The 15,638-nt window shown below is 38.3% G+C and overlaps 1 protein-coding gene across 3 annotated transcripts in view; it reads right to left on the reverse strand.

Moving 5' to 3' along the window:
* Nucleotides 1–15,638, reverse strand: part of MTM1 (myotubularin 1) — a 41,783-nt gene that overhangs the window by 25,399 nt on the left and 746 nt on the right. For 2 of the 3 annotated variants that reach the window (XM_032123870.1, XM_032123868.1), the window contains exons 2-7: nucleotides 14,385–14,536; nucleotides 6,127–6,198; nucleotides 5,143–5,215; nucleotides 3,551–3,645; nucleotides 2,420–2,530; nucleotides 1,433–1,534 (exon numbers count right to left, since the gene is read on the reverse strand). In XM_032123870.1, coding sequence (XP_031979761.1) covers nucleotides 1,433–1,534; nucleotides 2,420–2,530; nucleotides 3,551–3,645; nucleotides 5,143–5,215; nucleotides 6,127–6,189 — 444 coding nt within the window. In that variant the 5' untranslated portion in view covers nucleotides 6,190–6,198; nucleotides 14,385–14,536. Of the gene's footprint in view, nucleotides 1–1,432; nucleotides 1,535–2,419; nucleotides 2,531–3,550; nucleotides 3,646–5,142; nucleotides 5,216–6,126; nucleotides 6,199–8,262; nucleotides 8,387–14,384; nucleotides 14,537–15,638 lie in introns of those variants that run through there. The other variant, XM_032123869.1, reaches the window with a different exon arrangement.

Here is a 15,638-nt window from a genome sequence, read left to right on the forward strand (position 1 = left end):
TTTTTGGATGACAAAACCTAATACAAGTCCACATCTCATCACCAAGTTATTCACGCCCTGGCATTCTCCTGAGTCAGTTACAACTTGATTTGCCCATATTCACTACATACAATCCTCAAAAAAAAAAATTCTTCAGCATGAGAATGTGGATGAGATTGCATGGGCATGATGGAATCTACAGTGCAGGAAATATTCAACAATACACTTGACTGTGCCCGGGACAACCCAATCTACAACCCTCTTGCAACAGAAGCCAGGACCCCATGATGTCTAGAAGCTGCTTTTGACCTGAACCTCTACCTAACTTGATATTTCCACATACAGCTTCTTCTTTTCCATCATACTTTCAATGTCCACATATCCTGTCATACTTTCAATCATTCTCTATTTCAAAATTGATAAAATGTCAACAGTAGAATTAGATATATTCACTTCTTTAACAACCATCTTCTTCGTGATTACAACTCTTCACACCTACCCAAAGGTAGAAATCTGTTTAATTTCTAAAGGCCTATTTGTCAACAATATGAAATATTCTAAGCAAAAGCATTTTCCCTTCTGCTTTCGCTCCACAGTTTGCATACAGAATGAAAATTTCTGCAAAAAAATTTTAAAGAATTAAATGTTTATAGAGTCCAGCCCATTGACTGACACATATATTCATAGAAAGAAATAAGATTCTTCCTACAGCCTTGTAAACGCAACAATTCTTTGAATTCAGAGCAGAACCTCCCAATACTTTGCGAACAGTACTCTTATACAATTATCCTAAATTAAAGCACACCAATAAAGTGTAAATTGAATATTACAATGGACAAAATAAAGCATTTACTAAAGAGGTGTCAAATGATTCACACCAAGGACAGTGCACAGATTTCAAAGAAATGGAAGATAATGATTAGCTTGTATCATCGTTGCTCAATTCCTTCCATACGACACTTTTTTAACCTGAAATAAATCTGTGCAAATTCATAAATGTATTCCTGTTATACTTTTCATTAGTTTCATCAATAAAACAAGTATTGTCTTAACATATCTTCTTCTCCTGAAGTAAAACCCTTGGTAATTCATATTTATCATTGCCTTGGAGACTGCCTGATTGATCAATGTTTTCAAGAAATCAAGTAAGGCATGTATTCCCTATACTCCCAAATTAGGGAGGATAACTTGCAGTTTCTAAGCAATGAAACCTGTATGGAGCAGAGGTACTCAGCAGTTTATCTGGAGTACATCCATGATTTTACAAAATACATAGATTTAAGTGTTGTAAATACACAAAATAAAAGCTGCTGGGTAGTTTATGCTAACACCAGATTCTGTGGCTATAGTTTTTAAGCAGCCATGATGTAGCCATTACTAGGTCAAATAGGTAAAGTTAATTGGCAAGAACTCTGCATTAATACAACTCAGCAGTAGAAATGATGTAACTTACCAAGTTATGTGACTGGGGAAAAGCATATTTTGTGAGGACTTCAAATATATCTCTTCTACTGTGCCCTTCTTGTTTTAATGCAAACCGTAAATTCCTCATATCCTAAAACAAAGCCATTATCTGTTAGGTGAACCAAAGCTGTAAGATGCTTCTCTCTGTACAAGTGCTATATTATACACTAAACATGATTTAGAATCTGCTTGTAACACAGCTCAAGTCCTGTTCAGTTTTACTTCTTATCCCATAAAATAGAATAGAGTGTAAGAATTGTAAAAATAAAGCAGCACCACACTCTGTGCTACAAACGCCACTTCGACATGAAGCCATCAGAAATGGCTCTATTTGATTCACTAAAAAGTCTCACCAGCTACTGAAAGTTTGCAGGATGGGAATTACCGTGTTTTCGAAAGAAACACTTGCCAATAATCTGTGTAGAACACATTGTTCCTATGTTCTCATCACTGGGGTCAAAAATAAGCAATCTGCACATTGACTGCTAAGACTCAAATGAGCACATGCTCGATTAATGAATCCAGCAAAGGACCCTGAATTATCCACTGGGAACTCCCCCTGTGACTGTCATGGTGCCCATTTTTTGTAAGACTATAGATTTTTTTACATAAACTTTTCACTGGCTTTATAGTTTACAAAGACCCCATCTGAGGTGTTCTTGAAAGATACCAGAATTATTAAAAATATTCCTTTTAGAACAAATGAAATAAAGCAGTGCAGGAATAAGGCCCTAAAATACAACTACTGTGCAAAACCTTGTCAATTAGTGATCTGGAAAGCAAGACCAATACCTGTGCTTGAATGCAAAGAGGACAGTTAAACAGCCCTTTATACAAAAGGTATTTTTCTGTCCAGTTTCAAGAAGCTCTTTTTAAATTCAATGTAAGCATGTACTTTTTCCTTCCTACAAATAGGTAATCAGTGAGAAAAAAACCTCTAGATTTCATTTCCTACTGAATTATTGGAAAGTCTTACTTTACAGGTTATATCTAATCCATAAGAGTTCTCTCCTCTGCTTGAAGCTCCTCCCATTTTTTCAATCCTTGAAATTACTCCCAATGGAACATTCAATATCACAACTGGATCCTGCAAGAAAAGTTTTGAGTAAGGAAAAGATTAACGTGAAAAGAAGACTCAAGCAAAATGTTCTTATGCATTCCAGAATAGAAAGCAGACATGAAATACATACAGGAAACAAAAGCATGTTTCTGCCTTGGAGTCTCCTCTCCCAACATATTAGGAAGTCTGTACAGTCACTCTACAGCCTTGAGCATCATCCAGTTTAACATGCTACAAAAATACTTCATGCCTTGTTCAATATGCAGGAAAAGAGGTGGCAACACCCTCAGAGATGCCTTCTGCTACATACTGATTGCCCCTTGCCTGCTAATATTGCTTTATTGATATACAGCATAAAGTAGAACTAAACAAAAAAAAGACCTTACTAGTACAGTTAGCCAAAACCAGAAGGACCTTAGCTCAATAGTCCCAAATCCTTATTTTTTAAAAAAGCCCATATTACGAAACAGATTACAAGCACATTTTATGCTCTTCCATGTCACTGCTTATCAAACACATTACCACTCCCTGCACCCACAAAAGGTTCTATTGATCAAAGTATTTTTCTTTTCTAACAGTAAGGACAATCAAAGTCTCGGTTTACTGACAGCTATTTTAAGAACTGTTGCACATCATTAGTTGCTGCTCTTGATCTATCACAGATTAAGTGTAAAGGGAACAGCTATCAAAAAAGCTCTGACAGACAAAAGATAAAGGTATCAGTGCACTGTAAGTGATCAAACTGTAATTTTACCAGGCAAAAATCACACTTTTACAACACATTTAACTTTAAAGGACTTCTGTTTTAATACAGATTTCTCAGTGGCACAAAGGCAATTACTATTTAGTCATTACAGAATTAAGATATGGTTATTACAAACATTACAGACCATTTCAAGCAAAAAGCCTCCCATGCAATTCTACAAGCACGTGTGCCAAAACTGAAATAAATGAACTGGCCACAAAATAAATCAAAGGCGGTGGGGGTGAACGGAAGAGAGTTTAAAGCCAACTCATCCCATGAAGTAATTGTGGCATATTACTCACATTTTCCACACTTCTTAGGTACAGCCTGTAGTTTGTGATGTACACTCTTCCTTTAACAGGGCCATTAAATGGACACATATAAATAACATCCTTGTCTGTAAGAAACATAGTATTTCGTAAAAGATTATGAAAAGACAAAATGGGAACTAAGGACAGTATCACTCAAGTAGCAATAAAATAAAATGAGAGCTGTACTCATAAGAGCCACTCAGAGGCGAATGAATTTAGAAAGTAATACATCTGAGTTTTATCTCCTTGAATTATTAAAAAAATTCGGAAGACTCATATACTAAACTTGCCCAAATTAAGTGCACAGATTTCAGTAGCCTTCCCTAGTTATATTTGTGTTTTCTTTCTCAGCACTACACAGGAGAGGGCAGGACATAGAACAGGGAGTACTGTGATTACTGTAACGTAGCCTATTCACCATCCCATAACAAATACATTGCTGATACTATTACACCATTCTGTAAACAATTCTCTACTGAAGTAGAGTTCAAGTTGTAGAGTGTTTAGGAAATTCACCATGCTGCAGAGAAACATTACATTTCAATTTGAGGCAATCAAACAGAGTAGGGCCATCAGCAGTGTTTCAGCAAGGACAGTAACAGAACAAACACTAACACATACCACTCAAAAAGATTTAAGTGAAGCAATGCAATCAGAATCAGAATCCTTCAAGCTGGAAAAGACCTCTCAGATCATTGAGTCCAACCATGACATTGAAGACTTCCATTTATTTTTCGCTGTCCACTCATTTCTTTAAGCCCAATCTATTTACCAGCCTTGCACAAAAAGTGCCTATTTCACTGCAGTGCCCCAAAGCACAGCCAGTTTTCATAAGGATCACATCACACATCCATCTTAGTCCCACACCCTCTCCCTTACACCTTCTTCATTAAAAACAAAACTACTTCCTCTGAATTACCACTTTGCTCTCAACTGAGCCAATCTTGTTTACAAATCCACCCAACAAAGCCGGGCATAGGGGAGGAGAAGCAGCACAAGTAAAAGACAGACCTCAGCAAAGACTTCCATTTCAGGAAGAGCTTCCATGAAGAAAAGAAAACTAATAATACATTCATCTCCCTTATGCTACCACACTTTTGTATGTAAAGGCCAACAAGAGCAGAGGCGCCCTGTTCATGCCCTGTTGCGTCAAGGAAGCATAAGATGGTACTTTGGGAATTCACATTTAGACTTGGATTCCACACTACTCTGCAACGTATCAATGCATACTGGGTGGCACATAGAATTCTCTTGACTTCCAAAAGCTTGGAGGATCTCTCATCACTCAACATGTGCTACTTAATCTGTAGATACAATTATGACATGACTTGCAATTTCTTTCTATTGGAAGATCTGCCATGTGAGGATCATTAAAAACCAAGATTTTAAAGACTTAGAAAGTTATTTGTGATAAATGATAAAAAGTCCCTTTCACAATTTCTTTGAAAAATTCATTACATTCAAGCATGACTTACCTTTGCTCCCCACCCAAACCAGTCCAAATTACAAAACAGTTCAGTGAGATATAAGTGTCTGCCAGACTGCTGAACATCACTGCATCAGGCAGCCATGGAGCTTCATACCTGTAACCCTGGTCTCTCCTGGCAGACGAGGTATTTCTTCATTTTGTTCCCAGTTAGTCCCATCTTTTAGAGTCTAAAGAGAAGCACAAGAGCACATCACGGTTTATTTACAATTTCAAGTTCCAGATTAAAAATAAAAAAGCCCAAACTTAAAGGTAATTCCTGCATGGGAAAGAACAGGTCTTGCCCAAGTAGGAATTCACACACTGAACCAAAACAGGAATACACACCACTATCTTAAAATACAACTATGAAACATTTAAAGGTTGAACAGATCTGAAACATAAGCAGGTTTTAGTCTTCTCCTAAAAGAATAGTCAGTTATATTTGTATTAAATTGGAATTAAACCTCTATACTCTAAATACTCTGGAAGTTTTGTGCATTTAATTTTCCAAGTACACTGGGCTTGGAAGAACAAATCAACTGAAATTACTTAAGCAATGTACTCACAACTATCACACACAATCTACTCATTTGTGACTTTCCCACGTTCAGTAGTTTCTGTTTTCTTGCACCCAGGTTACATTTTCTTCAGCTGCACAGCATTAGAAAGCAGAGGGGGATGGTATTTAGATTGTTTCATGTATTTTTCACTGCAGATGAACATCTTAAAACTGAGCCAGACAAATGTAACAAGGTATAACTTAGCAATTGCAATATAGAATCTTTCTAAGGCAAAGAAGTGCCAAAAATTTTCAAGCATGCCACAGAATATTTCAAGGTAGAAAGCAAGGATAAGACTAAGTATATTAGAATTGATTTTAAGGAGGGTCTCGTTAGCTATGATAGAGAACACTTTGCCTATCCACTCCAAAAGATATTTAAATCATCTCAGTTAACGGCATAAGAATTTTAGCAATAAAAATAAGTATAGACATTCAATAAGCCATTTAAGTACTTATTTTTCTAACCAAATATACAAGACAATGATCTCTGGGAACTCTGATGTAAAAAAATAAAAACATGAAAAAAGTTACACTCACCCGTTTGCTTGAGGAGTTCTCCAAGGAGTTTGAATTATATTTAGGTGCAGATGATGAGGCCATGCCAGGTATCTGACAAGTAAACACAAATCGGAGACTTAAACTTCCTCCTGAACTACAGACTATTTCCAGGAGAGATTTTAGACTTTTGAGGTCCACAGGTAGACATCAAGAACTTACAAGAATGTTTTGCAAGGTACTAGTAATTCAAAAAATTACACAATGCCTTGTAATTGAAGGTTACTATTCAAAAACATCCAAATCTAACAAGAAATTCATTACTAGCTTTGCAATCAGGCCTTATTATAAGGAATATTCTGACTCAAGCTCTCTATTGGAATTCAGATGTTGGAATACGAGTATTAGTTCAGTAAACAGACATTAGAGTGCTTATTTTAAGTCACTGTATACACATATTATGAAATGCAACCTACTTGGAGTATTATTGCACAGCTCTCAAAGTCACAAGCATGTCAATACACTCAAGTGTTTCAAGTTTAAAAAACAAAACAAGAAAAAGCAGGACTTCCACAGTACTTCTCCAGTTAAAAACAATCCCCCATTTCCTAACTGGAGCTTCAGTTACTACACCAAAAGAGTGAGTGTCCAGTCTGCTGGTCTGAACAACATTCATGTATTTAAAAGAAAAGGATTTTATTTATTTTTTTAAATGGTATTAATTAAAGACAAAATCTCGCGCGTCATCACAAGATGATTCACTATCTTAATTTCCCAACATTGCACAAGTGAATTCTAGAAATAACACTGGGAAAACACTTCCCTTTCACTACTCACACACCCTTCATCAACTGATCTGACATCACAGCAGTCTTGAAGAGATTCTGTTTGTTTGCTTGTTTGGGAGAGTGGGGGTGGGGGGGGGAGGACGATTACAGACTACACAGTTGTCTTTTCTATTGCACAGATTTGTAGTCTTTGGAAGGCACTTCCTCTCCCCTCTCAACACTGGGAAGTTTGGCCAGATCTCTGCACCATGACAAAGCAGCCCACGCTCCTGTGTAACAGTGGGCTGACCGTGACACACTAAACTGCAAGAGGCAAAATGCTCTGACACCACTTTAGCAGTACAGGAGTGTGTCTGTGCAGGAATGAAGTGGAAAACCACACCCTGAAGTTCTATGGGCTTGTTACTCAACTCTTTCATATCTCATTAAGAACACAGGAAACATGACACTGTGTTTAAAACTGTAATATTCAGTGATACAGTTTATCAGTAAAAAATCACATCCCTCCACAAAAAAAAAATTAAAAAATTAAAAAGGAACACACATTCAGTTGAAAAAATGAAGAAAAAAGCTTTTGAATGCCACAGAGCCTGTGTTACCCTGTCACACAGAAGTTATTTCTTCCCTTCTGGGTCTCCAACTATCTCAACTTTCTCCAAACACTGAAACAAGGGCCCTGAAATCATTTTAGCGCAACAGCAACAATTTAAATGAAAATCTATTAGCAATCAAAATTAAATCATTGTCCTTTCAACTACCCTCCACAAAAATACTGTTGCAATACTGGAGTCTAATATTTTGACCATAGAGTATTAAGAGAAGATACTTGCACAGCTTTTCCTTCCTTGCAATATCTTACATACTATCAACTTAAGGTAGATTCAATTTTTGCTATATTGCTGTGCCAACTTGTCAACACCCAGTATTTGCTCAGATTACTTTCCTTAATTTATAGAAGTTTAAGGTTTTATAAAGATAAAAGGCATATTTACTCAGAATGTTGTTTTAAAAAAAATTCCTTTATGAAGTGGCTTTTTTTCATATTTTAAATGAGAAATGCCAGGTGACACAAAGGCACAGCAGCTCCAGTCTTCCTATGTCAGAAGAGACTAAGTAACTGGAGATTTTAACTGGAACTCACGTAAATTTAAATTAAGGCTGCACCAACCACAAGAGACAAGAGAGCACAAACAAGCCCTACAAAAATGACTTTTAAAGGATGTGCCAACCCTGAATAGATCTGCACTGCAAAATGGAAATTCTGACTGCAGCAGGTACCAGCACACCCAAGCTGGCTGTTGATCCTGCAACCACAGCTACTTCAGCAGCAAAGCCACAGGAAGAGCTCAGCAGAGGCCACAGGAGCCCACCCAGGACCCTGGACACTCACCTCAGAGCCAGCCCACTGCCAAAGCTCAGAAAAACAGAAGCTTGTTTGGACACTCCTTATGCCTTCCAATTGCAGCGCGCTCCTGCTGCTCACACAGGGAACAGCACCAAGTGCTTCAAAAGCCTTCCGTGTGCTCCTGTGCCTTCTGTATTATTTCCTCCCCTTCCCGCACATTCACTAAGTTTGGGCTGAATAGGAGCATTACATGAGGTGAGTTAAGATTCTGAAATAATCCAGAACACTGAATATAACTCACACTGAGATGTGGAAAAGTTAAAAGAAACAGGCAGAGATCCTTTCAGGTTCTCAGAAAAAATTTTCCTTGAGGAACCTGACAATACAGCAGGACAGAGCTTCCCTTCCCTTCCCTCCCCTCCACGCTGCCACCTGCCCAGGCCACTTCAAGCAAACAAGATGTGTGTGGTCTTGCAGCAGCTGTTTATATCTCTGTGCATGCAAATTTACTTTGCCTAAGATTCCCCCAACTCTCCATGAGACCCACTTCTTTAAACATACTTTACAGTGAGAATAAATTCATTATCTGACTTCAATTTCTATAGAAAACTACACTCTAGAATTACAACCAACTACTCTGTTTCATTTCCAACACTTTAATGATGCAAATTAGACTTATTCAGAGCTAATCAAGTTGAATAAATATGTAATGAAGATAAGGTGTTATCTGTCATGGTATTTTTTAAATCCATCAAACATTTTCACTAAAATTAGTGTCAGTAAATTTCATCAATATGCAAGTGGAAGAATTCTTCTAATGCTACAAAAATTTTGTTTTGAAATCCAGTCATACTTAAAAATCCCAAATACTGATAAGCGTATTTATATCCACCCACATTTCTGTAAGTAAACTATGTCCTAGTAATTAATTATAGAGCACTCATTAGACAGCATTTAGAACAGTGTCCACTGTTGGACACCAGTACAAGGCAGGCATTGATAAATCGCAACAAGTTCAGCTGAGGTTTCCCAAGAGGAACAGAACATGGAGCACCTGCCCTACAGTGAGAGGCTGAAGGAGCTGGGAACTGTTCAGCCTGAAGAAGAGACAGCTTCAGTGGGGACCTCACAGCTGCCCACTGCTATCTCTGAGGTAGTTGCTGAGAAGGCAGAGCCAGGGTAGTGGTGAGTGACAAGATACAACAGAAATCAAAACAAACTAGATTCCAGCTTGATTTCAGGGAAAAAGAACAACAACCCCCTTCTTTTGCACTGTAAGGCAGTCAGGCTGTGAAAACAGGGACCAAGGAGGTTGCAGTCTTCCTCCTCAGAGGTTTCTTACACCCAGCTGAATAGAGCTTTGAGCAACTAGGTCTGATCCTGCTTTGTGCAAGGGGTTGAACTGGAGGCCTCCTGAAGACCCTACCAACTTGGATTATGCTATGATTCTGTGATCTTCAGACAACAGACAAGATTAAGTTCTCATTAAAAGTACCCATCAAACAAGGGCACACCCTTAAGGAAGTGAACTTCACTGTACCAAGAGAAAACAAGTTTCCAAAACCATTTAAAACGAACATGAAATATTTCCTTTTTTAATATTATTTCTTTTTCTGTCTAACTGTAGAAGCAGCTTCTGGCAGCCTCCCAAAGTAATACTGCCATGAACAATTCAAAGAACTTACTCCACCACAGTCTTAAAATAGCTACAACTTTCTCATTATCGCAGAGCAGCAGTAGTCCTTCCACACAGGGAGAAATCTTTCAAGTAGTTTTCCACTGCAAGCACATTTTATTCCCCAGTATCACTTGTGTATTTCTACACTTGCACAAAAATTGATAACCTGTCAAAGCTCACACTTGACAGCAGCTGAAAAGAGAGTTACTCTGCAAATTTAAAACAAATCAGATTTGTGATTTGTGTTATTCTGCAGTTACAAATAGCTGAACATTCATTCCTCAATCGAGAATAGCAAGGAGACAAAGCAATTTTACTGGATTTAACTTGAGCTAATAAACAAAGCTTTGTTAAAGTTATCAGAACTTAATATAGTAACACTATCAAGAAATGGAGGCTCCAGTGATCTTACAATAACAATTAAACTACTTGGAATCTGTATTTTCATTAAACATGATATTTATACTTCTGCTTCCTAGGATTCATGGGAACGGAGAGACACAGAGCAGTGTTTGAAAGGCGTGCTGGTAGAGTTTTCTTTGCTATAGTAACAACATACAGAGCCAGTATGAATATGCTGCCTTGTGTTTCCCATAATAAAATTAAAAGTATAAAATACAAAGTCCTAAAACCAAAGGCATGTCTGTCAGAACCACAACTGCACAGAAGAGATAATACAAAATATGTAGGACTTCAGAAATAACATTCAGACTAGAGCAGAACTCTAGGAATTTCTAAGACAGCATCAAAGTTAAGCTAGGACAACCATGAAGGAAAAAGGAAAAAAAAAAAAGTAGTGCACCCTAAGTATTAAGCAGAAAACAACATAAATCCTTCACAAAATATATATGGAAAAGCAGTAGTCCTGAAGTGTCAAGCCAACAACAGCATCTAAGTTATCAGGGTCACCAAAATAAGCATCAGCATTTTTAACACTAGTAAATAGGTATTTAATCTAATGAAGTCAAGAGTAGTCATTCATCTTACTAAAGGTTAATAAAATTTTAGGACAAGATATAAAGACATACAGGGGTACAAAACAAGTCACAAGAAAAATCTAAGGCAATGAAGGCAGTTTTCCAGACATCAGCTGTCCCTAACAAAACAGCACCAATCAAACAAAATGAAACATAGTGAGACAACAGAGCAACAACCAACTAATCAAGTCCACAGAAATAAATACATCTCTTTCAAACTCATTTAACCAGTTATATTTTACAACAAGGAACTACACTCAGAAACAAAAATAAGGTAGCAGAAGTCTCCAAAGTTACAATGCTACAAAAAATTAGCACAAAGCAGAGCATTCCAGTTTCAAAAAAGGTACAATATGCAAACAACTAAAACCCCACAGATAATCCACACCAGAGAAATACTTGCTGATACATATTTCCAAAGGATATAAACCCAACAACAATTTCCTGCAACAGTGAAAGATACTGATGCAGGGGGAATTTAGAAGCAAAACTCCTGGGGATGGAAGGGACCTCTAGTCATCTGGTCCAATCCCCCTGCAATGAGCAGGGGCATCTTTAAGTAGATCAGGTTGCTCAGAGCCCTGTCCACCCTGACCTCCAATGTTTCCAGGGATGAGGCATCCTGTCTGGGCAACCTGTGGCAATGTTTCACCATCCTCACTGGGGAAAGCTTTTTCCTTTAACTAGTCTAAATTGACCCTCTTTCACATTAAACCATCACCCTTGTCCTATCCAAACAGGCCCTGATAAAAAGCTTGCGACCTCCTTTCTTCTAGACCCTCTTCAGGTTCTGGAAAATGCTATAAGGTCTCCCTGGATCCTTCTCTTCTCCAGGCTGAACATCCCTGACTCTCAGCCTGTCTTCACAGGAGAGATATTCCAGATCATGATCATTAACCATAATGCTGTTCGTGCTCTCTTATCGCAATTGGTAGACCACAGAATCTCCTATTTCTTCTTTACCACCACAGTTACAGGGTCTAAAATTCTTCCAAGCATAACCTCTTAGTAATGGAGGCCACAGCCCTCACCTTTGCTTGAGTGGATCCTCATGATTCTACTGATCTGAGACTGGACTGTGCCACCAGTTGGTCTTCTCCCCTTGTGTCTAAATTACATTCCCTATTCACATGTACTTACTAAATCTACTTTTTCCAGGGAAATCATATGAGTTTTCAAGTCTCTTTGAAAGCCTTCCCAATTCAAGTTGTAACCAGAACACACAAAGCGTGCCAGCAGTGCAAACTTCCATGGAATACTGTCCATGTAGAATCTATCTGCCCTTCTGCACCAAAGTTTCCAAGTCAGTTAAATCAAAAAACTGTATCCTACAAAAAAAGTAGCACAAAAACCCTCTCAATCTGAAGCTGTTTGCTCAGCACTAATTCTCCACCAGGCTTTCCATCCCTAAGAAAGATGCACTCCGGAATTGTTGCCAACTCTCTGCTAGACTGTACAGCAGCTGCACAACTCAACACGGACTGCTGAATTTGTTTGTGAAGAGCCAGAAACGCTCCCTCTCCCAGAAAAAGCATTGTCTTGTTCTCTAACGTGCCCGGCATTTGACAGGACAAGTCATTGTCCCCAAAGGATTCAACACAAACAAAATTCACAACAGTCAAGTGACGGCTAATTCACCAAACAAATTACAAGTGCATCACTTGCCTCCCCACTCAGATTTTACAGGCTCACTGTAGAAGGGCGTTTTCAGGATATTAGAAGGAAGATCTTGCACTAACAAAAACTGGTATCCTGACAGTGGAAATCTACAAATGGCAGCAAAAGAAACAGCTTGGCAGAAAATTTCTCAGTGCCATCAGATGCTAAACACTTCTACGTATAACGTTCCTAAAAAGAAAAGCCTCTTGTAGCTTGTACATGGAAGCCAGGTATTGAATAAAGAATAGCTGGAGGAAGCAAAAAAATCCTCAGATCTGTCTTGACTGATATTTCTCCTGTCAGCATTTGAACTTTTTTGCTTTAGTGTCTTAATGTTTCAAGGAATTTTACTCCCACCCTTTATTCAAAATAAATCACAATCTCCAACAAGACCTAACATAAAGGTCTTTAACATTACTTTTTCTAATTATTAACCCAATTGCTTCCTCCTTTCAAATTACATTGAAAATATAGCTTAGAATGATATCCTAGCTTTTATCCTGGCAAGCTTTCTTTTAAGAAAATTACAAGTCCTCTCACAAAGAGAGGTGACAGCAGAACACATGCCATCATGGATCTGATAGTTAGGTATTTTTCCTGCTTTATATCACCATTACAAAGGAAAAAAGTACCTTCTTTAGTAGCAAGAAGTGTAATTATTAGCTAAGGCCTGTTTACCAGCAATTGCCAAGAGTCCTATTCCTTGCAATTTATGCTAACAATCATTTCTGTCCAGTTTTACCCACTTATTGCTAATCTTGTATTTGTTCTATGTGTATCACCTTTCCCTTGCCACGATTATCATTTTTCCTAGACTGCTTCTTAATATTCAATCTGGTAGCCGAGTTCTAAAGTGGAAGTTCAGTCCTGTGAGTGGATCAAAGGAAGCAGTGGTTTTCCCTCTACCAGTTAAATCTAGCTAGATTAGGTGGCATGACAGAAGTGAGTGGGTTTCTTAAGGAACCATTTGTCAGATTACCTCTAGAATCAACATTACATCTGTAGGAAACCTGTGCCTGAAGGCTGATCTGTGGCTTTCTAAACCCACCCAGTCTATTTTCACTACTTTGCATCCCCTGCAGGGAATGCATACCTCCCACATTGTCAAAAGCTGATGCACTTGACAGGAAAGCCTATGGGATAGCAAACACAGCTTCCAAGTTTTCTATTAAGAAAGCCTTCGGTTGCTCCCTGCTCATTCTTCTTGAAAGATATCCCCTTAGGCCACTGTAGTTCTATTGCTAAAGATTTAACTGATGATTCCACAAGCAAAATGGAAATTGTATCTGTTACATAATGATATACTGTATTTAAAAATGACACTGTAACAGTTAAAACTACATCCCCTACTCAGACTTTCCTCCCAACTTTCCTTTAAGAACATGTACAACCCATCAGACTCCTCCTCTGCCATCTGCTGTTTAGTTCCCTCTTCCACTACATAATGCCAAGGAGAAAGTACCATTCTGAGCTGGTCGGTGCTTAAAAAAGTAGACTAAGTACACTATGACGTCAAAGACTATGATGAAGTCATTTACAAACTGATGTTTGCTTCCATCCCTGAGAAAGGGGAGATTGGCACTACCCTGCCTAAGTCATTCACGGGGCAGCACCACACTTCTGGGGGTGCTCTCTTTCAAGCAACAGGCAGGGACTTCGCTGGGCACAGAAACTTGGATCCTTTCCACACTGATGGGTCCAGTCACATCCCAGTCTCTGCTGTACAGCCTTTCCACACACCACATGCAACAACACAGCAAAAACGTTGTGCACCAGTTACTTCAATATCGTTGGGAAAAAAACAGATCCCATCTTACACAAAAGTGTACTACAGTCTACTTAAAGGCACTTACTTTTGTTCTTGCTTGCTCAGAAGTCTCCAGATTTAACAAGTCATTTCAGCTGTATAAAATACAGATGCCCACTTCAGTGTCAGATGGCAGAAAAACTGTGTTCATTCCTTCAACTTTCCAACAACATTTGACTTTTGTGCTGTAGTTGGCCCCTAACAGGAATGGAACAGGTAGGAAGACATTAGCACTGCCAGAAAACATCAATTGCCATTACTTTTAAAAACTTCAGAAAGGAAGCAAAATCCCAGAATAGCTGCTATTAAAAACATTCTGGAGAAAGGAAACAAACAGTACTAGTTCTTTTTATGGTTTACCTTATGTCAGGAGGTTTGGCATCCAATACGTGGAATTGAGAACTTTCTCTTCTAAAATTCTAAGAACTGGTTTTAAAATGTTGCTAAGTCAGTTTCTTTTCCCAAATACACTTAGGAATGACTTTCATATGAAAGTTGCCATGTAACTTGGCAAAGTCAGAAGGAATAGACCATGAAACAAAAAACTTATTTCTACCCGATTCAAGTTCTTAGAGAAATTAAAATTAGTATGTTGTGTCCTTTAAAACAACACACACAATATTTACAGTTTTACAGTCACTTCTCATTAAATCAGTCGTGCACTCTAAATTAACTATCGGTAATTAACCCTGTAACTCTACATACAGGAATACAATAGCACTAGGGTTTGATCAAACCTGATGGTGCTACATGCCCATCTCTTTTGCAAGTGTTTTCTGTGAGTTTACTTCTGACCAAGCATAGAATGATAAACAGTGCAAAAACGGAAAATTCTACTTTTTATTGAAAACAGCTCTATAGCTCATGTCCTGGGACACTTGCAGGGCCAGAAGTTCCGTGTATTAAGACTCTGTTAATAACTGTGCAGCCTAACTTTTTTAACCACCTAAACCACAAATTAACTTTAAAAAGAAACCTATAGCAGGGAAGAGGTTCTGGTTTTACGTCATACTATTCCTGTAACATGAGATACCTGGTCCTTCAAATCTGGCTAATGATGAACAAAGGTATGGCCACTAGCAAGCAACGGGCACAATTCCTGCCCCAGAAAAGGAGCTGTGCCACAGAGCCAAGGTACTTTTTAAACACTCAGTTTTTGTCAGTGCCTATTCTGGCAGCCAATCTACTGACCCACGACAGAACACTTAACACCCAGTTTGCCTATGCTGCTTTCTATAGCACTAGGAAAAATAGGGCTTTCTGTGAAAAAAGGTAATACTCTTCTTATGCTCTTAAAACA

This window comes from Corvus moneduloides, chromosome 14, assembly GCF_009650955.1.
Source record: "Corvus moneduloides isolate bCorMon1 chromosome 14, bCorMon1.pri, whole genome shotgun sequence".
Lineage (NCBI taxonomy): Eukaryota > Metazoa > Chordata > Aves > Passeriformes > Corvidae > Corvus > Corvus moneduloides.